We start from the raw sequence: 26,826 nt of genomic DNA, 5'->3' as shown, positions 1-26,826 counted from the left end.
GATAATCAAGGAAATAATTCTGTATGCTGAATGTCCAGCTGCACTTATCTAGACCAGCCAGGTGAGGCAACAATAAACTATAACTTAAAGATAAAAGCACGACTTTAACAAAAGTGGTGGTGTAAAGTCAGAATGCTCTAGGCTGTCCAAGGCATACCATACCTCACTTGTCAATACACGTGTATACCACAGCCAAAGTGGGAACGTGCATGGGAATGAACAGAATACATCCACACTTTTCCAAGGGACAGAAAAGGGAAAATAGCTACTAGCTGATGTTATGTCTAAAGGGCAAATTCAAGATGAGTAAAGATCATGCTAGAGGAAACACTTACCTATTCAAGGGCCACCATCTCCTCGTGCCTGAGTTATTGCAATAATTTTCAAAGAAGTCTCCCAGCATCTACACTTGTCTTTCTATAGTCCATTTCAAACGTAGCAGACTGATTCCATTAAATTTAAAACAAATTATGCCAGCTCTCTACTAAAACTCTCCTTGACTTCCCACATATCTGAATAAAAAATAAATAAATAAATCGAAACAAAAACCAAAAGGCCTTTACAACTGTCTACTCACCAAGACAATTGCTGGCCATTTACTCCTTTGAGCTAAGCTGCTTTTCTCCTCATGACTCATTCCATTTAGGATGATGGTTTCTCGATTGTTTCTCAGCCACAGCTGGCATGCTTGCATCTCAGGACCTTTGAGCTTCCCTGTCCCTTTACCTGAACTATTCTTACCCTAGATACCTGCAGGACCTACTCTTTTACCTCTTTCAAGTCTTTGCCCAAGTATCACGTGTTAATGAGGCTGACTCTGACTACCTTATTTAAAATTACCAGCCCACCTTTCTGTACATTCTTAACCACCCTCACCCTCTGTATATTTCCATAACTCTTATCACAGTATAATATATTCTACTATTTACTTACTTATTATCTTTCTTGTATATCATCTGCCTTCTTCCATACAATGTAGGCACTAAAAGTACAGAGAGTTTTGTTTTCCACTGATGGATCTCAGAATCTCAGAATAGTACCTGCAATAAAGTAGGTATCCAAAAAATATTTTTGTCATGGTTGAAAAAAATATTTAAGGACAAGTATTAAAAATATTAATGTGGGTTGGTAAAAATTATCAAGAATCTACTTGAATAAAGTTTGAGAAATAACTCTAAGTGCTATTTCATTAGAATCATAATTATCAGCACCTCCTAAATTATGACACCTCAGCTGTGACAATTTCTAATATCCTATCTTCTTACTTCATGTTCACATGTGCTTCACTTACCTCTCTCCCTTGCAATTTTTTACTGCCTTCTCTCCTGTAACATTTTCTAATACATCAATCCAATGCAAAAGACCAAATAACTTTCGATATCCTACTTTTTATAGGGCATTATGCAGGAGGAAGGTCTCTTTAGATTTGTTTAATTTAAAATGATCTGATGGGCTTCCCTGGTGGCACAGTGGTTGAGAGTCCGCCTGCCGATGCAGGGGACACGGGTTCGTGCCCCAGTCTGGGAAGATCCCACATGCCGTGGAGCGGCTGGGCCCATGAGCCATGGCCGCTGAGCCTGCGCGTCCGGAGCCTGTGCTCCGCAACGGGAGAGGCCACAGCAGTGAGAGGCCCATGTACCGCAAAAAATAAAAAATAATAAAAAATAATAAATAAAAATAAAATAAAATGATCTGATGAACAATGCACAGTTTGAGACACATAGTGAATTCACAATATATGCTTCCTGATCCATCCCTCCTAGGGCCTGGTTGCTCCAGTCCAAGCATCTTCCACATTCCTTTGTGTTTATTATGTTTGATTTAACCAAGCTATCTCCCAAAATACAGAAAAGCATTGGTAGAATAATGTAATTCTATTGTATTTATTTGGGAAAAATGTTTGGATATTATCTAAAGCCATCTTCTGATTTCCCTCTCAGCTTAGGAAATTTAGGCAAAAAATTGTTACCTGGTTTTCTAAAGTCATAGGTAGTAATAATCCTAAAAGTCCTGACTTCCAGTAAAATATGTGATTGTTCATGATCATTGTGTACCAAATGTGTTGTATACAAAATGTTAAATTGAGTCCACATGCTGTACGAAGAAAGATCATTGAATTGACTACAAGAGAGCATTTTTAAAGCTAATTCTGTCCCTAACCAGCTATGTGCCTTTAGAGCAATCATTTCATCTAGCTGGACTTCAATCTCCCTTTTTGTAAAATGAAAGAGTAGTATCAATTAGATATCCTCCAAAGGACTCTCTTAGGTTGACATTCCGTGTATATGATGCTTTACACTATGCCCTTGGAGAAAGGAAAAGACTTGTCCTATAGTCTTTTCTCTTTTCACAGATGCACAGAGAGGTTAAACTTACTCTGAGTGACACAGTGAGTGTATGATGGGTGAGCACCGGGTGAGGTCCCTCTGACTGGGATTATTGCTCAGCAGAGTCTGAAGGAATCTTCGGCAACTGTAAACTCTTGCCACCTTTTACACTGCATTACACAGGAAGTACTAACAAGTAAGCAAAAGAGAGCTGACAAGGGCAACCCCTTCGGTAATTGTTCAGAGACCGCCCAAATAGAAACCACATGCTACTTCCCCTCCCCCTGACCAATTTGGCAATCAGAGTCCAAGTTCACAGGAGAGGGGCCGGGCCTCTCCAGACAGGAACTGGGGTTGGAGGCTTCCTCTGCTACTTGCTCAGAGAGAAGAACCTTAGGAATGCCGTTCAGTGCCTCGGTTTCTGAGCTGTCTCACTTGGGGAAATCCAACCCTCATAGCTCACGGTCACCACTGCAGGAATCCGGATGCAGGCCAAGTACAGCAGCACGAGGGACATGCTGGATGCTGATGGGGACACCACGATGAGCCTGCATTCTCGAGCCTCTACTGCAACCCAGCGGCCAGAGCCTAGCCACACAGGTACCCTCTCTCCCGTAGTCCAAATTGGCCAGACCCTTGAGAAATGCACAAGATGAGCCACCTCTCCTAGGAATGCACAAAGTGGAGGAAAGAGAGAAAATGTTTTCATGATTTACAATAATGTGTAACGGAGCACTTTCTACAACTTGCCTGCCACATATATGAACGTGTGAAAAATTAAACGTATATGCATAGATGTTTTTCTAAGATTCTGTCTCTGGCAGAGTGGTTTGCAGTTGAGGGTGTGTTGCTTTTACCAAGCAGTTTCAGCACAGAGACGTGAGACTGTATCCACAATGAGAGCAATGTCCCTGCCCCTTCCTGCGTTCCCATGAAGGCCAGATCCAGTGCTGTTTTATTTACCAGCTGTGATCTGATCTGGAAATTTAGATTTATAAAGCTACCTTTTTGCAAGTTTTGAACTCATGGCTTTAGAGGGAGTTTTCCAAGCAGACATACCAACCCTGATATTTTGTTATAATAGTTCTGCATCTTGAAGTTGTGAGGTCTTGTGAGAGTCATGCCAACATTAAGTATTTGCTTTATCATCTATGAAGTGACAGGGGATTAAATCAAATGCCTTCCAAGGTCCCTTCACCTTTGAAATCCTGACTTGTTGATGTAAATAGTGGCCCCAGATGCAATTACATCCCATCCCATTCCCTTTTGTTCTGTTGACTCCTAGAATATTATTGAGATGATTGGATTAAATTATGAAAGTATTTAATTTTAGTTACATCTTATGCTTCTATTTCAAATAATTCACCCTTTGACATAGCAATAATATTTATTATTACTATGTAATAATATATTATTACTATGTCCATAGAAGAGACAATTCACACACATAAAGAAGGATTTTATTTCCTAGGAAACTCAGCCAATCTAAGGCAGAAATGTGAGTTAAGTTCTAGTAAAAAGACATCAAACTGTAGTAGAGACAAGACTAGGTTCTAATACCAGGGGTGTCACTTACTAACTGTGTGATATTGGACAAGTTACTTAAGTATCCTGTGGCTTCAGCTTCTTCATTTATAAAATGTTGATGATGGTAACCATGTATACAGTGCTTATTATGTGTCTGATATTATTCTAAGCACTTATACATATTATTTCATATTAACTTGAACTAATGTTAAATAGAAGTAACAAAACCTCTCTTATCAGGTGGCTATAAGTACTAAGGTTGATAACTAGGTAAAAAAAGTCCTTGGTACGTTGCAGACACATCAAAAATGTGAGTTCCTTTTCAATATTTCATTCCTTGAGAATTCTTTTTTTTTTTTTTTGCGGTACGCAGGCCTCTCACTGCTGTGGCCTCTCCCGTTGCGGAGCACAGGCTCCGGATGTGCAGGCTCAGCGGCCATGGCTCACGGGCCCAGCCGCTCCGTGGCATGTGGGATCCTCCCGGACCGGGGCACGAACCCGTGTCCCCCGCATCGGCAGGCGGACTCCCAACCACTGCGTCACCAGGAAAGCCCGAGAATTCTTAAAGTGATCTGTTTAAAATTTTTGTGTGGATCTGCATCAGAGAGAGATTCTTGTAGTGCCTGTATTTTCATATGCCCTAACTTTTTGACCATATCCAGATATTCTTAACCTTTTAAAATCTGGACACTCACTTTTTCACTGTTTTCTTCCTTTTCTCCTTTATCAAAAAACTTTTAGGTTTTTTTTCCCTTTTGTTACTAAACTTTTCCATTCACTTTCTATTTGTTGAATGACCCTCGACCTGAGACCCACTAATGTGGCTGCTTTTTACATTTTTATTTACTTACTAATTTTTACTAAACTATCTAGTAAGTTGTGAGGCGGTCCTGGGGATTTCCAGCCTCCTTGATGGGAAGCAAAGTGATAACTTTGGGATGTCAGTTTCTGTAGCCACCGGATACGTGTAATAGGACATGGTATGTTTTCCTCCAACAAATCCTGTGGAGAGTCAGCTGTGGTTTCAAGTGGCTTGTGTACAACTTCATTTTCACCTTTGACTAGAGCTGGGAGCTCTCACAAGGCTTAGCGATCAGATCAGCCTAATCAGGAACAGGGTGTACAAATAAGTTCCGCTGAGGTTGAGGGTGGAGAGGGGGGTGGAGCAGGATAAAGCACCAGCTGAAACATCTGGCAACCTGTTTGTAAGAATGGAAATGCAAACAGCAGGAATAGGGGTTACAAAGAAGGATCTTGGAGGCAAACACCTGAAAATAGTTATCTTACCCTATGTGTCTGAATTTTGTTTCCATCTGGTGATAATGCAAGTATTTAGAGGAATGTCACTCTAGAAGTCTAATTATCTGTTAGAAAAACAGATCTGATATCATTTTGCTGTTAAAAATAGCAGCAACAACTACTTGGGAATTTTTTGGCAATGCAGAAGATTCAGGTTCAACTTAACATTGGGGCACAGCTATGACTAGAAAATTTTAATGTTTTCTTTAAAATTAATAAAAATAAATGATACATGCTCACTTATTTTCTAGTTTTCAATTTTTCAATATAAAATGTATGTTTGTGTTAAAACATGCCAAATAATTCAGAGGATAGAAAGTAAAGACCAGGGCTTCCCTGGTGGCACAGTGGTTGAGAGTCCGCCTGCTGATGCAGGGCACACGTGTTCGTGCCCCGGTCCGGGGAGATCCCACATGCCGTGGAGCGGCATGAGCTAATACCCAGATTTTGCACTAGTCTAAGGATGAGAGGAGAAGAACCTGAACTGAAGTGGTGTGGAAGTAAGGAGGAGGAATCAGATATAAAAGATATTGAGCAGGGAGAGTTTAAAGAATTGGTGACTGGTTACAAGGGGGGAAGGCAAGGAGAGGGAGAGCATAGGTGGAGTAGGTTCCATCTGACGACATGTAGGTGGTGCTACCATGAAGTGAGCTAGAAACTACAAGAGGAATAGGAAAGATGATGGATTCAGTTTAAGTTTGAGATGCTTGTAAGAGAAGGCACATGCAATTGGAGTTGCCCTAAGGCACTTGTATATACAGCATGTGGGTCAGAGGTAAGTATTCTGGACTGCGTATACATGTGAGAATTGTTGGCATTTAGGTAGGAATTAAACTTTCTGAGTGAGATCACTGAGGAATGTAAAATGAAAACAAAACAAAACAAGACAAAACACTGGAGAAGGGTGCCAAAGAGAGAATCTTAGGGGATACAATTGAGGGGCAGGCTAAGAAAGAGACTCCAGTAGGAGCTGCTGAGGATGAGTGGTAAAGAGTGATGATGTGGAACAGGAGAGAGGAAGCAAAGAGACAATAACTTCAAGAGAAATGGACAAGTCAATGGTAATGAACAGTGAATTTAAAAAATAGTAAACGGTCAATACGGCAGAGAGTACAAGTATGAGGAAGGCAAAAAAATAGCTTACTGTTTTAGAAATAAGAAGGAAAATAGATTTTATATAGCACAGGGAACTCTACTCAATACTCTGCAATGGCCTATCTGGGAAAAGAATCTAAAAAAAGAGTGGATATATATATATAGCTGATTCACTTTGCTGTACACCTGAAACTAACACAACATTGTAAATCCACTGGACTCCAATAAAAATTTTTTTAAAAGTCATGGCATAAATCTCATCTAATTGATTCAACAAATCTTTAATTCATGCCTACTAAATATTAAGCATTACGGTAGCACTGGGGAGACTCTTTTTAGGTGCTTGGAGAAGTGGAAGGAATAATCTGAATCACTAATTAGAAGAACATGTCATGCACTGCTATTGAACATATGTAGGAGGCCACAGAAGCAAAGAAGAATGAATAAGTTACTGACCATGTTTAGCCATGTGGGTATTTTTGGATGAGGCGACATTTGACCTAGTCCGTAAGTCTGAGTCCAGGTTTTCCAGGAAGAGCAACTCGGGCACTGGGTGACCTTTCCGGAGGGAGGAACACACGTGCAAAGATAAGAGCACAGAGGTAAGAACTAGCTTGCTGCAGTGTACTCCTGGGTAAAAGAAGGAAGATGAGAGAACAGAGGGAAGAGATGAGGTATTGATTTTGGATTGGAATTTAGATCAGGATAAGATCATTTTGGGAAACATCAGCAGAATCAGACAGGATGGCAAGGTAGACTTGTCGGTCTGAGGAATGGGTAGTCTTCAAAGAAGGGGTGGATCAGGGGATTTGGGGCACCTGTGGCTAAAAAGCAGGATGAGCGTCTACCATGGAGGGCCTTTTACAGCATGCTGAGGAACATTTTCTCCTTAAGGGAGAGAGTAAATTTAGTATGCTCACCTTGGTGGTAGAGTGGAGAATGTATGATTTAAAATGACTGTTACGAACATATTCACAATATAGAAGGGAAAAGTTGCAAGTGGTAAAATGCTAGTGTTTCTGTAATTCCATATGGAACTGCCATATCCAGGCAAATATTAATGTGGGATTTGTTGGGAGGGTTGGAAAATGATTTTAAACAATCGCTCTGGGGACTTCCCTGGTGGCGCAGTGGTTAAGAATCTGCCTGCCAAAGCAGGGGACACGGGTTCGAGCCCTGGTCCGGGAAGATCCCCCATGCCACGGAGCAGCTAAGCCTGTGCGCCACAACTACTGAGCCTGCGCTCTAGAGCCCGCAAGCCACAACGAGTGAAGCCCGTGCTCTGCAAGAAAGAGAAGCCACTGCAATGAGAAGACCACGCACCACATGAGGAGTAGTCCCCGCTCACTGCCATTAGAGAAAGACCGCGCGCAGCAATGAAGACCCAACACAGCCAAAAATAAAATTAATTAATTAATTAATTAAAAAAAAAAAAAACAATCAGCTCTGGAATGAGAGTGCTTGGATAGAATGTCTGGCTCCATCATTTACTAGCTGTGCAACCCAAGCAAATTAAGCAGCTCCTGGGCACTGCAGTTTTCTTATCCAAATAAAGGTTAAAAATAGTGCCTTCTTGTCTGCTTCTGGTTTCCAGACAGCCCACTCTCATCCTTTCTTGGGAGTGTACTTTCCCTTTGCTTAATTTAAACTTAATTAAACTTAATTAAAGTAGCAGTTTACTACTTAAAACTGCTCTATCCCTCTCATTTGAATTCTTTCCCTGGAGAGGACAAGAACCAAGGAACTTGCTGTTCCACAGTGTCTTTCACAGAGCAGAAATTTTAAATTTTAATGAAGTTCAGCTTATCAACTATTTGTTTCATGGATCGTGCCATTGGTGTTGCATCTAGAAAATCATCACCAGTACATACAATGGAATAAAACAGAATGGAAGCTTGCCATTTGTGACAACATGGATAGGCCTTGAGGGCATTATGGAAGAATTGTCACCTGGGGAATGCCCATGAGTCTCAACCCAATGAGTTAAACTAGTTCAAGGGCTTCCTGGTACAACAGCTGCTCTAAACCTTGGCTCTGCAAGAGGGGAGCAGTCACCACAGTGTCCGCTGCAATTCCAAACAAAAGCGGAGCAAAAAGAACATCAGTTACCAACAACAAAAACACCTCAAACTACCTGGCACTTTCATTATCCTGGGCAGCTTTATTCTCGGTAAGTGTACCTTTGCTTTTCATTTATTAAAATGGCTTCCAAAGTTTCAACAACAAAAAAAAATTGTGCCCTCTTGAATAATTATTGGGAGATTCAAATGAAATACTACAACATATATAACACACTCAGTAAGTACTATTATCAGTTGCTGTGTGTCCTTGGGTAAGGCAACTAAGCTCTCTAGGTCTCAGTTGCCTACCTATAACATTGGGATTATAATAGCATCTACCTCATAAGGTATTTGTAAAGATCGGTGACATAATTTATATACAGCATGTATCTCAGTAACTCAAGGAATGTTAGCAATTATCATTAATAGTAATGTTATTTTTGGATTATGTTTCAGAAACAAAACCCCTTGACTGGATATACAATGGACTCATGTAAATTTTGCTCAAAAGGAGAAGGAATAATACAATTGACTTTCTAATTGCTGTGAATTAGAAACTCGATATTCTAGAAATAGCTTATATGTTTTTAGAAGTATAGTCTGTTGAAATTATAGGAGGAGTAACACTCATTTACTTTGAGAATGAAAATAGCAAATATTTGAAATCAATTCATAAGAGAAAGGAAACATGCATTTTCACGAACACTGAAAAATATGCTCAAACCACAGAACCTCCAACCTTTTCCCATGAGGTTTACTGTGCACCACGTGCTAGGATTAAGGAAACAAAGTTGCTAAAAAGACAATATTTAAAATTTAAAAATATATCCAAAAGTCAGATATATAATCAGCAATGTCTCATGATTGGAAAATGTCATCAGTAATCTAAAGGATGAGGCAAGTCACTTCTGAAATATTATATACCTTGTCACCTGTTTAGCCCCATGTCTCTGTGAGGCTGGTTCACAGGAAGAGTACAAACTGAGGTGCTAAGCTTGACAATTTAATCCTGGCTCTGCCACTAATTTGCAATGTGGCTTTGTGCAAATTATTCAAATTTTTTGTATCTTTTCAAGCTTTTAGGATCCTTTCTATTTCAGAAGCATATTAATAGCCTACATTTGGTAATGTTTGTTTCATTTCTTAAAAGGCCTGGGAGTGGAGGTGTACAAAGTGTTCCCTCTGATGCCTGATGATGGGCAGCTGGTCAAGTACGACAACTCTCTTCATCCACAAAGTTTCGCATAACTACAAAGGGATTTATATTCAAAACTTGACCTTAGCACTGTAGCGTTTTATAGTATAGTTATAGTAAGAGGATAGCGTTTTATAGTATAGTTATAGTAAGAGGATACAGCAAAGGGGTGTTTTTTTCTATATATATATCTTATTATTCCCAGGGATCTTTGTATCATTCCTTGGCCTGTCCACACCTTTTTCTAAACATGCCTCGAGACAGCATAGGGGTTCTCTTCCAAAAACTAAAACCACAAGAAAGCCAAGCCAAACTGAAGCACCTCCCAGGCAGCTTATTTTTTCTTGTTTTAGGGTGGGAGTGGTCCCTAGAGAGAGACCTCATTATGATCAGGGCACTTGGAATAAAACTCAGGAACAGTAAACCCACAGTCAGAAAAGAAAATACCTAGAGGGAAATACAGCTTCAAAGAAAAGGAAAAAGTAAAACTTTCAACACTATAGCCTTTCCATCATGGAAGCCTGGTTTCCTAGGAGATGTCACACCTGCTGTAGAAACTCCCTAGGGTTGTGTTTCTCTGGGTCTTTAGTTAAAACAGGAGGGATTGTGAATATTGAAGCAGGGAGGGAAGGAGACAGGGGGCAAGGAAGAGGTAGAGAGAGGAGAGTCTGGGTAAAGACATTTCCAAATGATCAGGGAAAGATAACTCCTTAGAAGGGAACTTTGAAAACTTTGTTTCCTTTAGCAGAGATACACTACACTTCTTTCTTATTATGTCCTAGAGGCAGCCTTAGGAAAGATCATGTATTTATTCTTTGCATGGATATAATTTTTATTAAATAATGTTCAAATCCCTAAATTCCATCCCCTCATTTCACAGTAAGGATCTAAGTCCACTCTTGGTGATCCTTTGGGCAGAAAATCAACATCTCCCTTTCCCCAAATATTATACAAGGAAAAGTGGGTTTCTGGAGGTATAAATGATTTGGTTGGTTTGCATAGTTCTTCTTCTCCTTTACTTTCTTCTTATTTCTAATTTTGGCTGGGGAATTATTAATAATAAAAAAGGGACAGGATCTTTTAAAATTTCATGCCTTTGAGATGTGTATTAATATGAATAAGTTTCAACAGGAAGAGCCAAGTCTATAACAGAGATATTTATACATACTAAACACATTCATTCATTCCATTTTAATTGAACTTATTTCAACTGATGTTCTAGGTGCCAGAACAGATGTTCTAGTGACTAAACAGACAATGGTCTTTTCCAAGGAGGAACTTATTTTCTCCTGGAGTAAGACAGACATAACCCCCCTTCTCTCAAATAAGTAAGATATAGAGTATATTTGATGGTAATAACAGATGATGGAGAAAATAAAGCTACCATGGTGGTGGGTCTACATATGTGCTTTCCTCTGGAGTCTAGAAACATCCACCTGGTTAATTTTCTTGGGCTATATAGAACTTTAAAGAGACGTAGGGTTTTGGAGAGGATGTTTAGCTTAAGCTATATTCTGCTCTGTGATCTTATTCTTTTATGTTCTGCTGATTTGAGATATTCTTAAGGACAATGCTGTGAGAAGCTAGCAATTTCCAGAAAAATTTAGGCCAAATTAGATAAGCCAGCTAATTGAAGGAAATAGGGGAGAAAGCAAATCTCTATTATATCTGTTTATGATTCAGAATCTCACATAAGTCAGTATATAGAAACCAGTTTGGCCAGGAGATGAATTTAGCTGAGTCGGCCCTGTGCTGACAGAAATATTGCTGAAAAGTCAATAGATTTTTTAAAAAAATCAACCTGTAGGGCTTCCCTGGTGGCGCAGTGGTTGAGAGTCTGCCTGCTGATGCAGGGGATACGGGTTCGTGCCCCGGTCCGGGAAGATCCCACATGCCGCAGAGCGGCTGGGCCCGTGAGCCATGGCTGCTGAGCCTGTGTGTCCGGAGCCTGTGCTCCGCAATGGGAGAGGCCACAACAGTGAGAGGCTCGTGTACCGCAAAAAAAAAAAAAAAAAAAAAAAAAAAATCAACCTGTAAAGTTTAATTTTAGATAACCTCACTAGGTTATTTTAGATGACCTCACTAGGTGATGGTTTACTCTTGACCCAGCAGAGCCTCTGCAATCACCACAAAGCTCTGTGCCTCTGTAAAAATTACATAGTTAGGTAATATTAATTTTTCATAATTTCATTCTTCATTCACTCACTTGTTCAAATATGTATTCAGCCCTTATATGCCAGGCACTATTTTCAGTACTGAAAATACACTGTGAACAAGATAGACAAAATCATTGTTTCAATGGAATGTACATTCAAGGGGAGGTGATAGACAAAAACAAAGAAAAACCATGGAAATATCACTTAATCTTATTTTTAAAAAACATACATAATGCGGTGATGTGCTAGAAATGGACCTCCAAGGACATCTTCCAATGATGTGCCATTTAAGTGGAAAGCTGGGTAACAGGAAGTAGGCTACAAATAACCCATCTGAGGATTGATTAATGCAAGGGTATAGGAAGAGCTAATGCAAAGGTACCAAGACATGGACACACTTGTTTGGATCAAGGATAAACAGAAGCCCACTGTGACTACAGCATTTGAGTGAGAGAAGAATAGTTCAGAAATCGAAGACAAACCTAAGTAGGGCCCAGATGAAAACGATTCTTGTAGAATTTTATTCTAAGTACAATAAAGCTATAGGCAGTTTTTAAATCACAATGTACCATAATAAAATGTCCACTTTTAAAAAAGAGCCATCTGGGTCTTAGGAAAAGTGATGTAGATTTTATTCTAAAAATAATGCACACTATTGAAAGTTTTTATGAAGGATATGATTATAAAGTGAAAATAAGATTCATATTTTAAAATATATCAATGTCTGTATCCTGATTTTTACTTATTTTCCCTGTTAGATTGTAAGTCTCAGAGGATAGTGATCATATTTTCTATTTCTATACTATCTTTGCTAGTTGTCATTCCCCATTTGGAAATAATGTGTGGCACAAATTTCTGTACCTGAAATTTATCACACAAAGGACTTTGCTAAAGAGGAAATGAATTTCTGTGTCTTTAATCTTTCTGTTTTCGAACCAGACTTGAATCCCAATGAAGTGAAACTCACAGGTTACGAAGAGACCAGGGTTTGTTTGAGAGTTTTACTGTCCCTTTATTTTATTTTAATCACAATGCTAGAGGATACCTGCAGCTGATTGAGGGTCTTCCTGATCAGATATTGTGGGCTATTCAGATTGATAGTTAACCTCACTAGGTGATGGGCTTACTCTTGACCCAGCAGAGCCTCTGCAGTCACCACAAGGCAAACCCGTGGGGTGTGGGCAAAGGAAGGATGCTGGATACAGCTTTTTTTTCTTTTTTTACTTAACAGGTACAAAGTTGAGATCACACAGATCTATCCTTGAGAAACTGATGATCATGTTGCTTTTATAATCTATTTTTGGAGCTATAAAATCAAATGAACGAGCAAACAAAATCCTTACAAGAGAGAGACTTTTGACAAAGAAATCCCCAAAAGAAACAGTAAAACAATCATTTCTCATTACTGATAGGAAATTTGCTTTTTCAGAAGAACCATATGGGAGGGGGGTGTTTTGCAAAACGTAACAACAAATTAATTCCGCCTCTTCTCTGATGATGTGAAAAATTGTTCTTTGTTAAGGCATTTTCGTGAGAGTCTTTTACAACTCTAATTTTGACAGAAAGGTTATACAAATAACCGTATGGAGATGATGGTAATGCCTGACTTGATTCAGTGCAAAGTAGGACTGGGTGGATGGGGCGGGTAGGAGTGGGTGGGGCTTGTGAAAGTATCTAGCCGTGTTAAGTGAGGCTTGGCGTGGAGCCTTGTGACTCCCTTCCCAGGACACAGGGAATATTATCTAGCCCCTGAACACCGTTGTCCTGAAATTTTTGCTTCTTCCCGGAACCAACTCCTCTCACTAGCTTGCTGCTGACATAGATCCAAAAGGAAGAAAAAGTGTCTTTTCTTTTGTCCCCTGCAGAGCACCGGCGTCCCTCTTCTGCTTGGCGTCCAGTGGCCCTGGTCCTGCTGACTCTGTGTTTGGTGCTGCTGATTAGCTTGGCAGCTCTGGGGCTTGTGTGTAAGTCTGCTCTCTGACTTGGGGGAAGATCCTGGTTCCAAGGTTTGTCTAGGATGAGAAATACTTGTTACGATATTCTTTTTTTTTCCTTTTTTACTTTGATTCTGGAGCCTGTGAATAAGTCCTTATTTAAATGCAACTCTGTAAATGATGTACCTTATTCTAATGCAACTTTAAATGATGAGCATAGTGGAAGAAACGTTAAAATACAACAGTCACTTACCAGCTAGACTTTTACATTCTGAGATAAGAAGGTTTTTGTTGTTTGTTTATATATCAATATTGTTGTTTGTTTATATATCAATATTTAACATCAGCAATTTTTAATGAATGCATACTTCAGCCCTCTTCCATTCCACAAAAGATGACAACAGCAGTGGTTTTTGCTTTTAGCACTCATGGCTCAGTGGGCTAATCAGAGGAAAAGATTTCATTTATATCCCACCCCCTCAATATATGGAGAATAGACCAGGTCTTAATCACTGTAATATTTTTCAAAAAGTCCAGGAACTTATAGAATCATTTTGCAAAGACTCATGAAAATCAAATAAGGAAGAATTCACATATAGTCTTTTTTTTTTTTCTTCATGCAGCCATTTATTTTTCTTCAAATTTGGAGCTTTCTGTGTTTTAATTATATAAAGATGAGAAGTCAGTCTTGTAACCTAAAAATATTTACTTATTAAAACTATATTAATACTTTCATAAACGATACAAAAAAGATGAGACAAACATGTGCATTTATAGAACTGCCTGTCAGTCATGCCAGATCCCTGCGGGGGGGAATTCCCAGCACAACCTCATTCATCTGTGAGGACACACAGCAATCCTTGTTTAGAGTACACATTCATCTAACTTGTCCAGTGTGGTCAACACTCCATTTCTTGATGGTTTCCTTCTGCTATGAATGTGCTTGTCCAGTTGTCTGCTTCTTAGAGCAGACATTTACCTTCCTCATCCACTGGCCATTGGAGGAGGATCAGGGCCACGCAGATGATTAATTCGACCCATTCTTCTGGGCGGGTTTCCTTGTGGCCCTCTTCCATCATCACATCTGGAATCAGATGAGCTTCCGTAGCCTCTTCTCTTTTTCACATCTTGCTGAAACAGTTCTGAAAAACAAAACCACGAACTCGGCAATTCCCCAGAAGAAATCCGTTATAAAAGACAATCTCCATGGGGACTGACCCCTGCTGTCCAACACTTGTCCATTCGAGATGTAAACCATCTTGCTCCTTCTCCGCCTCCAGAGCAACACACGTATAGTCTTTAAATTTCCAACTAGTAAGGATAGAGTAAAAAACTTAAAAAGGAAGTGGGTAAATGGGTTTCATCAGATGAGACCCTACAACAATATGTCCTGAACAGTTGAAGAAGGTGGTTCAAGGTAAAAGAGCACATAGAGAAACAGGATCAAATGTCAAAATTGGATTTTTATAGGAAATTTTAGAACTTGTTTGTAATCTTAAATTTTAAAATAAAAAAAAATGTAACTTAGTGTTTCTACCCTGGCTCCCAAATTTTTACTTCATTTTGATATAACTGTTCGCTTGCATATACCATTCTTTTTAGTGGTATAAAGCAACTCTCATGATTCATGAAGACTTTTTTTTACTTAGATTTAGAAACCTGGAGTTTAAAGCTAAGTGTTGAAATTTTCTAGCCAAGTGATGTTGAGAAGGTTACCTATTCTCACTGAGCAAAGCTTTAAAAATATAGAAACAATAACATGACTCTTTCAGTGACTGAATGGGATAACAATATATGGTACATTGTCAATGCTCAATATACCGATCAATAGATAAATGGATTTATGATTTTACATTGAGTAATGGTTTGACAGTGTACACAGAAAGATTTATTGAGCAGCAAATATGGTTAAGGAATTTATCCCTGAAGTCAGGAATCGTCATTATGACTTCATATTTTCAGATAGGGAAACAGAAATTAATTTGCCCAAGGCAATACAATTTATTATGTACTGTGGTCCAAACCTGAGTGTAGGCAATGCGCTCAGAGCCTGGGATCTTAAATAACATACGGTTGCTGTCTTCCCCAGATGTAGAAAATAGAAATAGAAATAGAAGTGAAGAACATAAGGTGTCCAGTCTGACTTGGTAACTTGGGTTAGTTTTTCAGTTCTACCAGCTCTCCAACACTCAGCAAGAAAACATTTCTCAAAAGGAAGAAAGGCTGGGGAATCTCTCCCGACAGCTGCAGTCTCTCCAAACTCAGAAAAGGAAGCTTGCAGAGACTCTGCATCACGTGGCTGAAAAACTCTGTCGTGAGCTCTATAACAAAACTGGAGGTGAGTCCTGATCATTGAGCTCCCCTCTGCCCTCAGGATATCTGTCCGTATAGGGCTGATTCTCCCATCAATGTACCTGGGAACCATGTATTATTCAACTAGTTGTCTGGCAAACTTAATAAAGAGTTTGGACATCCAGATCATCCCCAGTTATTGGGATCATGTAGTTCAGCTGTGTCTGTGTTACAGAACGTGAAGGGATTCAGCAAATTCAGACATTTAGAATAATAAATACAATTAACTTCAATTAATCAAAATAACACTACAAGTAAATAAAATATAGGTTTTTTCTCAACTGACCTTGGCACATAAATACCTAAGAGTAGGATACATTTCATAATATATTAACAAATTCTTCCTCATTAGGAAGTTAATGAACTCATAACTATAGTTCCTGGATTTTAAGAATCATATAGGAATCGAGTTAAAAAGACAGATAAATGGAATCAAGCTCTAGTTATTTTAATGTAGTATGAGTTGTCTGGGTACCAAAAATCTGCATTTTATTAAGGACCACCTATGATGACAATGCCAATGTTGGATGAACTGTGCTTTGGTAAATACTACTGGACAAGCCCAGAAGCATCACCTTAGTTCTTTGTCTTCTTTTTCTTCTATCCTTCTGGGTTTCATAACACCCAGCTCTATTCAAGTCTGTCTTCTTTTCTGTTCTCCTTATTATGCGTGCATAGGAAGCCAGATACATTTCCAAGTCCCCGATTTGTCTTGTGGGGACTCTACAGTAAGATGAGTCTTCCCCACACAGACTGGTTTCCACACTAACCAGACAGCCTAATTTCATGGTACCCAGTAAATAACATCAACACGCACACTTCCACTTCTCTAAGTGATTCTTTCCTACACGACTAATGATCTCACTGGTCATAATTTTATTTATTTTCTTTATTCTTCTTTAACTTTATTGAAGAATAATTGACAAATATATATATTTAAAGTATACTACATGATGAGTTGATATACACATACATTATGCAGTGATTATCAAGATCAAGATAATTAACACACCTACCAGATTATTCATGGCATTAAGAGACATTGTAAGGGGTTTGGCTTCTATTTTGAGCAAAAGAAAGATTCATTTCAGGACCCTGAGCAGGAGAAGTACATGTCTGACATGAGTTTTTAAAGGCTCATTCTACAAATATGTTGAAAATAGACTGGGAGAGGGTAGGAAGGATAGAAACAGAGAAATCACATAAGAGATGACTATTGCAATAATCCAGGAAAGAGGGCATGGTTCCTCAAGCTAGGATATTATTGGTGGAGATGAATACATGATGGAATAAAGTGGGGTGTGAGGGGTACGAGGGAGGTAAAGGAGTCAAAGATAACTCCAGAGTTCTGGGGCAAAGCAGAAATGGGGAAGAATTCTGTGGCCCTGAGGGGGGATGTTAGGAACCAGGGATGCTGTTTTGAGCATGCTGACTTTGAAATATCCCTTAGATGTGTGTGGTGATATGAATAGGCAGTTTGATATATAAGGAAAAAGGTCTGGGCCAGAGATATAACCCGACTTTCAAAGCAAATCTCCCAAATTATTGATTTATTTAAAACCTCATTTTACCTTATGAAATATTTTAGACAGTCAGAAAAATACGAGCAATAATGTAACATCCATCTGTGTATTGACCACTCAGATTTTCACATGTTAACATTTTGACACTGGATTGCTTTGAAAATAAAGACATTTTTGTGGAATCATTGAGTTCCCATCTCACCATACATTGACAAGGGATGTGGATACAGGTGTCCAACTCTCAAAGGCCCAAGGCCATGTATCCACATAGGTGATAAGACCATGGTTCTCAGGGCCTAGTTCCTGTATTTACAATCACGATCCACTCAGTCCATCTCACCCTTGACCTGTGCACTTATTTCTCTGACTTTGATGACCATTTCAATTTCTGACACATGGAGATTTACCATTTTAACTCATGTTTGGCTTAGTATTGTATTTATGTGATTTTTTTCTCAAATTTTATTCACTTATGCTTTGAATGAAACAATAACCCAGGGCTTCCCTGGTGGCGCAGTGGTTGAGAGTCTGCCTGCTGATGCAGGGGACACGGGTTCGTGCCCCAGTCCGGGAAGATCCCACGTGCCGCGGAGCAGCTGGGCCCGTGAGCCATGGCCGCTGAGCCTGTGCGTCCGGAGTCTGTGTTCCGCAATGGGAGAGGCCACAACAGTGAGAGGCCCGTGTACCGCAAAAAAAAAAAAAAGAAAAAAAAATCCAGATCTTATTGATATATATTTCATTAAAAAATCCTTTTACTACTATATAAGTGGATTTTGAGGAAGAAAATTATAGAAACTTCAATGGTTTCCCAAATCCAATGCATATTGGGTTTTTGAACAGATGAAAAGTTCTTTATGAAATTGAATATCCTCTCTGTATGCTGAATTACACGGGACAAGGAACACTGAAGTTCCAATCATTCATTACTAGATTCCATTGTCCATAAAAGCAGGTAGTGTCTATTTTAATTCCCATTGTATACCCAATTATAATTCCTGGCATATAGTGGGTGTTCAGTAAACATTTGTAATTATCATTGGGCAATTAAATATCTAAGAGCTAGGGAATCAATTCTTTCTTGTGTCATCAAATATTATGTAATTTCAAGAGAACAAAAAAACAGACCTGGGTAGAAAATAACATTAAATTTGGTTTCTTTTCAAGAACACAGATGCAGCCCTTGCCCAGAAAAATGGAAGTGGCATGGGGACAGATGCTACCAGTTCTATAAAGAAAGCAAAAGTTGGCAGGGTTGTGAATATTTCTGCATTGCTGAGAACTCGACCATGCTGAAGATTAATACACAGGAAGTACTGGTAAGGTCCTGAGGCTTGGTCAGTGTTTGAAGTACTCTCAGAAAGAAATCTTTAAAAGATTCTAAGGAGTCAAAGCCCACAGACTCTCCTATTTATTGCAGTCAAGGCCTAAGTCTTATTCCTATTGCTTTGAATGATCCCCTGAGGTCATCATTTGTGGAATGATCTCCACAAGTATCCACCCCCTAGAAACAAGACCTTCAAGTTCCCCATCAGTCAGGAATCAAATGAAGAAGGCCTTAATTTCTTAACCTCTTTTAGTTTGGGTAAGAAGGGAACAATATTGATGCCACGTCAGAGACATGAAAATAGCACTTCCTGTCTTTCCATGTGAAAGTGACAAAACTTTTGATTGAAAAACATTCAATTAAATCATTTCCATAATCTGCAAATAAATATCTAGCCTTCCAGAAGCTTACACCTTAACATAGACTGGTCAAGGCAAATATGAAAATGAAATTGGCATATATTGAGTAAGTACATGCAATTAAAGTTCACTATTAAAATGGCATAATTGTTCCCTTTTCTCTTACATTTATTGTTGCCTTTGGATTGTTTTTTTTAAACATCTTTATTGGAGTATAATTGCTTTACAGTGGTATGTTAGTTTCTGCTTTATAACAAAGTGAATCAGCTATACATATACATATATGCCCATATCTCCTCCCTCTTGGGTCTCCCTCCCACCGTCCCTTTCCCACCCCTCTAGGTGGTCACAAAGCACCAGCTGATCTCCTTGTGCTATGCAGCTGCTTCCCACTAGCTATCCACTTTCCACTTGGTAGTATATAAGTCCATGCCACTCTCTCACTTCGTCCCAATTTACCTTTCCCCTTCCCTGTGTCCTCAAGTCCATTCTCCACATCTGCGTCTTTATTCCTGTCCTGCCCCTAGGTTCTTCAGAACCTTTTTTTTTTTTAGATTTCATATATATGTGTTAGCATATGATATTTGTTTTTCTTTCTGACTTACTTCACTCTGTAGGATAGACTCTAGGTCCATCCACCTCACTACAAATAGTTCGATTTCGTTTCTTTTTATGGCTGAGTAATATTCCATTGCATATATGTGCCACATCTTCTTTATCCATTCGTCTGTCGATGGACACTTAGGTTGCTTCCATGTCCTGGCTATTGTAAATAGTGCTGCAATGAATGCTGTGGTACATGACTCTTTTTGAATTATGGTTTTCTCAGGGTATATGTCCAGTAGTGGTATTGCTGGGTCATATGGTAGTTCTAATTTTAGTTTTCTAAGGAACCTCCATACTGTTCTCCATAGAGGCTGCATCTATAGCTTTTGGATTTAATTCCTCAAGCGGTATGACCATTATTTATTTATCATTGTTTTAGCAGAGGTCTTGGCACAGAGTAGTTTATCAACAAAGAGTTATTTAATTGAAATTAATACACTGCTAACTGTGCAAACTCTTAACATCTTTCTAGTTACATCTTAATTCCTATCCACTTCCTGAAATCTGTGATGAATGAAACTCTGCAATCTCTCTCAAATCTCTAAGATAATCTTTTTCATCCTTTCTTTTTTTTTTTAACATCTTTATTGGAGTATAATTGCTTTTCTGTGCTGTGTTAGTTCCTACTTTATGACAAAGTGAATCAGCTATACATATACATATTTTCCCATATCACCTCCCTCTTGCGTCTCCCTCCCACTCTCCCTATCCCACCCCTCTAGGTGGCTCTTGATGGCTCAATTTTGGCAGAAAAAGAGGCAATTTATTTGACTAAGCCAATGTATTCCGGCATAAAACCTCCTAATTTTTTTTATTCTGTTTCCTCCACCTCCAGCACAAACTGAGGATTCAGATATACCACTGAAGTATACTAGATGCAGTGGTTAGAAGTATTATTATGAAAGTTACATAGTAATTTTATCTTATGCACTTCATGTATTTGCATATATTTAAGTCACTTTCATATGATTTATTTATAGAACTTTTAATGTGAAGGGGCCACCATTCAGCTGGAAACAATATTTTCAACTACAGTTTCTCTGATATGCCTATACTGTAACTATCGCTTAGTGATAGTTTCATTTATATTTGCAGTAATCTTTTATTGAACCAATATGTGCCATTAATTATCCGAGGGATTGAGGATGTGAAAGTGAATAAAACAAAGTATACGTCCTTAAGGAACTCATAGTATCGTGGAAAAGGAAGGTATAACAATGGATAATGATAAAAGATTTAGTTAATTTCTGTGTTAAAGAGTGAGATGATATAGAAGGAAATAAATAACGTTAAACATTTTTCAAAATGGATAGTACAAAAGGAATTACATATATGTAAATACACAAAAATGTATATGCGTATATATGAAACATTTCTCTGTTTTCCCTTGTTAGTCTGAGACATAAATCAGCCTTATAAACTTTTCTTTTACCCCGCTTTGCATTAAAGTATATTCATTATTCTTTTCTCATTCCTGGTCAGGCCTTTTCACATGTATTCATGAAGATTACTTCCCATTCCTGCACTTTTCCTTCCAGATTCTTCCAGTTTCCAGAATCACTCCACATCTCTACATCCCGTATTTTTTATATCAATCTTGTTTAATCCTGTGACTTGAAAATAATGGGTCATTTATAAATCTTGGTTGATGTGATTCTTGGTTTCAGAACATCAGCATATAGTCTATGCTTATTAAGACAAAATAATTCTTTAACTTGGACAAATTAACTGACCTCAGCATGGACACTATTTTTCCTGAATGTACTATCATCTATGTGGGCAAGACTCATGTGTTGTTCTCATATTAAAAGTGAGGGCCAGCCCTACACATCTCTGTATGTATGTAACAATTCTAAAGCTAAAGGTTTTCTTGTGTGCCTTTCACAGGAGTTTGCCATGCCTCAGAGCTACTCTGAGTTTTTCTACTCTTATTGGACAGGGCTATCCCGCAACGGCAATGGCAAGGCCTGGCTGTGGATGGACGGAGCCCCTTACTCCCATGAACTGTAAGCCTTCAGCACATTTCATGGGAAAGGCATTTAATAGAGAGCTTTTGCCTGAGTGACAAATATAAACGAAACTATCACTGTGTTTGTAGGAGGACTTCCAAAAGTGTATAAAACATAGTACTTACTCTCAGAATGGCTCATAAACCAGTGAGAGAGACAGACTGGGATTCTCTGAGAGAGAGGGAGAGAGAGGGAGGGAGAGAGAGGGCTCTGTTATGGGTGAAGAAACTGAAGCCCAGGTTGTAATGGGTGACCTGCCTAAGGTCGCACAACTCTACAACTTGTCAATACCCAGAGACAGTATAACACCTCAGATTTCTTGGCTTTCTGTGCAGTGAAATGGGGAGCACATCTTTCAAAATACAGTCTCTGAGAAGAAATTTACTCACAATATAAACAGTCATAGTATCAAAAATTAGTTTTACTTATATGAGCGTTTAGATAGGAATGTGTATGGTATATTGTTTGAGATCGGTAAACGTAATATCTATATCAAAATATATTACAGTTGAAAGCCTTGTTTGAGCAGACACCTCTCTATACACCTATATAGGATTTATTTTTCCAGGAGATAGTACATATTCAATGTGATTATTTATTACAGTTAAATAAACTGAGTCACAGAGAAGGTAGATAATTTTTCAGATGGCAGTAAAATCGAATGATAAATTGGATTATAACGTGTATTTTCATTTTAGTTAGAAATAGTTTTTGTTGTTTTGGGTGACCTGATGCTTCTAAGAATGCGTATGGAACCTGAGGGGCTGAGAGCAAAGAGTCTGGTGACCCCATCTTTCCAGTAAACTCATTATGGGTGTCTATTCTATAATTTTATCAAGCTTAGGACACTCCCTGTGTACTTTTGTATTTTAGAAGTAAACTATGATAAAATGAACTTTTTTTTTCTTTTTTGAGGTTTGAGATTATAATAGATTTCACCAGCCTAAGAAGTAGGGACTGTGTGACCATCCTCAATGGAAAGGCTTTCTCCAAGGACTGCAAGGAGTTGAGGCGATGCGCATGTGAAAGAGCTGCGGCCACGGTAAAGCTGCAGAGGCTCCATGAGCCTCTCTGAGCCGGACATGGAGGCCAATGGTTCTCCAGCTACAACTGCAACTGCAGGCTCCCTTCAGAGAAGTGGAAGATTTCTGGTCTGCAGAGCAAAAGTCAAGCTCTTGATGTGCGCCTGGCCTAGTGTGGTTTCCATTCCTTTTCCTTCCATTTAATCCCTGTTTATACCTTCCAGGTACTGAAGATTTGATAATAATAAATGTAAATAATGGAAAGTGTTGGTGGTTTTAGAATGGACTTGTGACTTGGGGAAAAATTCCAATGTAAAGATGCTCTTCAAACTGTGAGAACAATCAGTGTTGTGGTTGTGTGTGCCTTATTGAGAGTCTGTGGGGACTCTACAAGAGGACTGATTATTTCATTATTTGAGAAAAATAAGAAGTCTTGGAGAGGCATGCTGTCTTCAAGAGGATGGTTTTAACATTTAAAATTTTAAATCTTTTGAGGCACGTTTATAACATCAGTGTGTGGCTAAAGATGAGTCAACCGAATTGTGATAGGGTGAGTTATCCAATCAGGTCATGGCAGGTGAAAGAGACCGTGTGACATCTGCATACACAGCTGGCTTCTGTGCAGGTGCCCCTAGCTCAGGATAATATGCACACACATGACAGAAATCATTGCCAATAACACCATCACAACCACTGACTTCATCGACTTAGAGATAAATCAATTTTAGGGGTTTAACACTAGAAAGGATAATCTATTATCATTCTTTGTTTTTCAACAGTGGAAACTGGGATGCTTCAGTTGTATTTTCAGTAAACATCTATCTCATGGTGAGATGACAGTGAATTAGCGAATATATGATAAAGGGGAGATGTTTGTATTTATTCCTGTAAGACTGTGTCACTTATCAATCGTTGCTTGTAGATTTCTTCCTTAAGAATGTTCCCTTCAATTTTCTGTTAATTAGTTAGGAAATTTCTTCAGCATTGAACAAATTTTGCATCGATTTATTGTGTCCTGCAAAAAGAACTGCATTTGTGGCCATAAAATGAAGTTTTAGATCCCGTATTGTAATTTATTACCTGGCGAATCCCTTTACTTCACAAAACTTATTTCATCAAGTATAAAGTAGACATATTTACAGTTTCCTCAGGGTGTTATTGTTGGCTGAAATGAGGTACATGTGGAATTAGTTTCATAATCTACATTGCAATGTAAAATGTAAGGGATATTAAAAATATGTAGAAAAGCAGAGGAGGGATTTCGTTTTTAAAAGTAGGGAAGCGAAAGCAAGCATAAACAACCTTCCTCAGAGACCTATATTCGTGAACAAATTATAGAGAGGCCCCTACACTGGAGGCTTGTGGATATTACTAAATATTTCCCATGATGGGTGCAGATATTTAATGAACATGGTTGATATAATAAGCACATAACGAGAGACATGGATTAGACCATTAGTTAAGCAATTAAGTGTTATTTAAGCCTTGTTACTGCAGAAAGAAAATATGGTTAATCTGAGAAAGTCATATGATTTTGTGAACTAAGTAAAATTGAGGTGGCACACATTCAGTTTTGATCCCTGACATCTTACATGACTGCAGATTAGTTCAGGGCTGGATGACGGGTGTCTCTTTACATGTCATTGCTTTAACAAGTCTAGCTGCCTGGTTAGTGGGTGATGATTAGTGTTTTCTCTCCAGATCTGCAGCCTAAGGGAAAGTGTCACTTTAGATGGTGAGGAAGGAAAAATAACAGCATGTATCTGACATTTGTTATTCTTGAGCTGATTCCTCTCCATCTTTGCCCTCAGCCTCCTCATCTACCTAATAAAATCCACAGTACTGATCACGACATGAGCAAATATTTCAGAAGAACAGAAAGGAGTATGGCACAGCATTCACTCCACACTTTTTTTTTTAATTTTAAGAATAAGCAATAATCATAATATGACTTTCTGAGAACAATTTTCTGTTGAGAATCAGACAGGGTAGCACCCCGTGAATGGATTTTCCAACATGAGAAAACTTTTTTTCTTCTAGGCTCTTGTGTGTTTAGGTAATTCTGAAGAAATTGGGGGGAAATGTTAAATGAGGAACATGGGCCTTTCCTGGTAGATCCGAGTACCCCAGGGCACACAATGAGCTATTTCTTTTCCTGAGGATACTGAACCAGCTCTTAAAATTTATCAACAGGAAACAGGTCAGGGGCCTTGTAACAGCAGGAAATGTGAGAAGTGTGCTGGGAGCTTTTACTTTAGAGATAGTAGCAGATTGTGAAATAGTAGAAAGGTCTAGAAGGTTGCCTCAGGGTTGCCCTCAATATCTGGGAGTCGAATACTTTCTAATGGAATTCTTGCAGTTTTCAAAGAATACAAAAAGCTGCATAATCTGATTTCAAGTGTACATAACTTCTTTTATTCATTGTATGAATAGATTTTTAGAATCTAATGATACTTATTATCATTCTATCAATATTACCAAAGTTTTTCTTTTCATACATTTAATGTCCTTTGGATAGAGCATGTTAAAAAAGTCTCTTTACATTTATAGGACAGGGTTTTATTTTTCCTATCCTTTCCCTTTTTAAAAACTAATCTGGAACTCAGTGAGATGGATCAGATATCCAGTTCATTATTGGTGGGAATATGAAACTGATTATCCCGGTGTTAAGGTCCAGTCTTTTACCACTGTGTTGAAGAAGGCCTTGCTTTTCTGGGCCAAAAGCAAACTGCAAGGAAAAATCTTCCACCCATACCATCTGTGTGGAAAGCAGTATTACCACTGAGGAAATCTGTAGAGGCTTATGCCAGCTGCTCTGTAGATAAAACTCGGACTTGTAAATACTGCATCACAAGCTGGCAGATGACGTCAGCTGTAGGATGTTTGCCTCTGGCTTCATTGTACTCCTTCTACAAAGAGTTATTAAATGCTTCCTATCCTTTCTCTAAACACAGCTCCATGACAATACTTTGAAGAATCTTGAAGACAAACAGTCTTTGCTACTAAAATTTGCTATTATTTCCCCTTTATTCCAGGTTATTAGATTGAGCTGCCAGCTGTAAAAACCAAAGTGGACAACTTATACTGTGTTTTCTTTGCTATTTTCCTTTTCTAGGTTCAGCAGAAAACTAGAGAATGACCCCTTTGTTGAAATTCCCACCATTTAAACTCCAAGTCAAGGGTAAATAAAGAAACAAACACAAAAACATGCCCTTCCCATCCCTAAAGGAATGTCTCCTTCAGAGGTCATCTTTTACAATAGACTTCCAGGTTCACTTAAATGATTTCTCACTGCCTCAGTGAATTAGGTTTTATTTCACCTTATTTATTTAAGGTGTCTTTTTTATGAGGAGAGAAAGATGAGGATCTACTGTATCTCAGCTACTCCTTGTGAGAAATGAAAGAGTAAGTAAAATTATATTGAATTTAACATATATTTGATGAGAATCTGCTGAATGGTAAGGTGTTGTTCTAGGGATGGTAGGTAAGTGGTAGAAAAGTAATGTAATAATAAGTAGTGAAATTTTCCTTTCTGTAAGTCATAAGACACTTTCACATCCATTGTCTGGGGGGAACAAGCTAGTCCATGCTTCAAGGAGTCCGCAGACCTAGGACAGAGATTGTCTATAGATTTATTGGCTTTAAGACAGATATTCTCTCCAGATACTTGGGGACAATTTACCCATAAACTTTATCTTCTCAATATTCTTAGAACATGAGCAGTAAAGGGGTCATTTTTATCTGGAATACAGAAATGAGGTTGATGCCTAGAGATGACTGATGCTCCAGGTAACAAGAGCAAGAACAGATAGAGTTCTCAGCCAGTTTACATATATTAATAATTTAGTTCTCAAACAATATTTTGAAGCAAGTTCTCTTACTATTTTTCAAGGAGGACATTGAGGCACAGAGAGATGTAGTTAAAAGTGCTGGAGTATTAACCTTAAGGATCCAGATCATGAGTCTTTTGATTTGTGAGTGGTGGGGATGGTCAGTGAGAGGCGGGAAGGAAGCTCGCAGCTCTTTACTGGAGACACG

General features: G+C 38.6%; 1 protein-coding gene and 1 pseudogene across 1 annotated transcript; one reads left to right on the top strand and one right to left on the bottom strand.

The window, feature by feature from the left end:
- Positions 1 to 2,812: 2,812 nt before the first annotated feature.
- Positions 2,813 to 22,841, top strand: LOC132499203 (C-type lectin domain family 1 member A). The gene is made up of 6 exons (XM_060113621.1): positions 2,813 to 2,927; positions 13,525 to 13,623; positions 15,755 to 15,931; positions 18,633 to 18,784; positions 21,645 to 21,763; positions 22,682 to 22,841. The coding sequence occupies exons 1-6, from the start codon at positions 2,813 to 2,815 to the stop codon at positions 22,839 to 22,841; spliced, it is 822 nt and encodes a 273-aa protein (XP_059969604.1).
- Positions 14,234 to 14,874, bottom strand: LOC132498938 (selenoprotein K-like; annotated as a pseudogene).
- Positions 22,842 to 26,826: the final 3,985 nt, after the last annotated feature.

The sequence above is a fragment of the Mesoplodon densirostris genome, chromosome 11 (assembly GCF_025265405.1).
Source record: "Mesoplodon densirostris isolate mMesDen1 chromosome 11, mMesDen1 primary haplotype, whole genome shotgun sequence".
In the NCBI taxonomy this organism is placed as follows: domain Eukaryota; kingdom Metazoa; phylum Chordata; class Mammalia; order Artiodactyla; family Ziphiidae; genus Mesoplodon; species Mesoplodon densirostris.
Note: the sequence above shows the minus strand (reverse complement) of the source record. Positions and strands in the feature narration are given on the sequence as shown.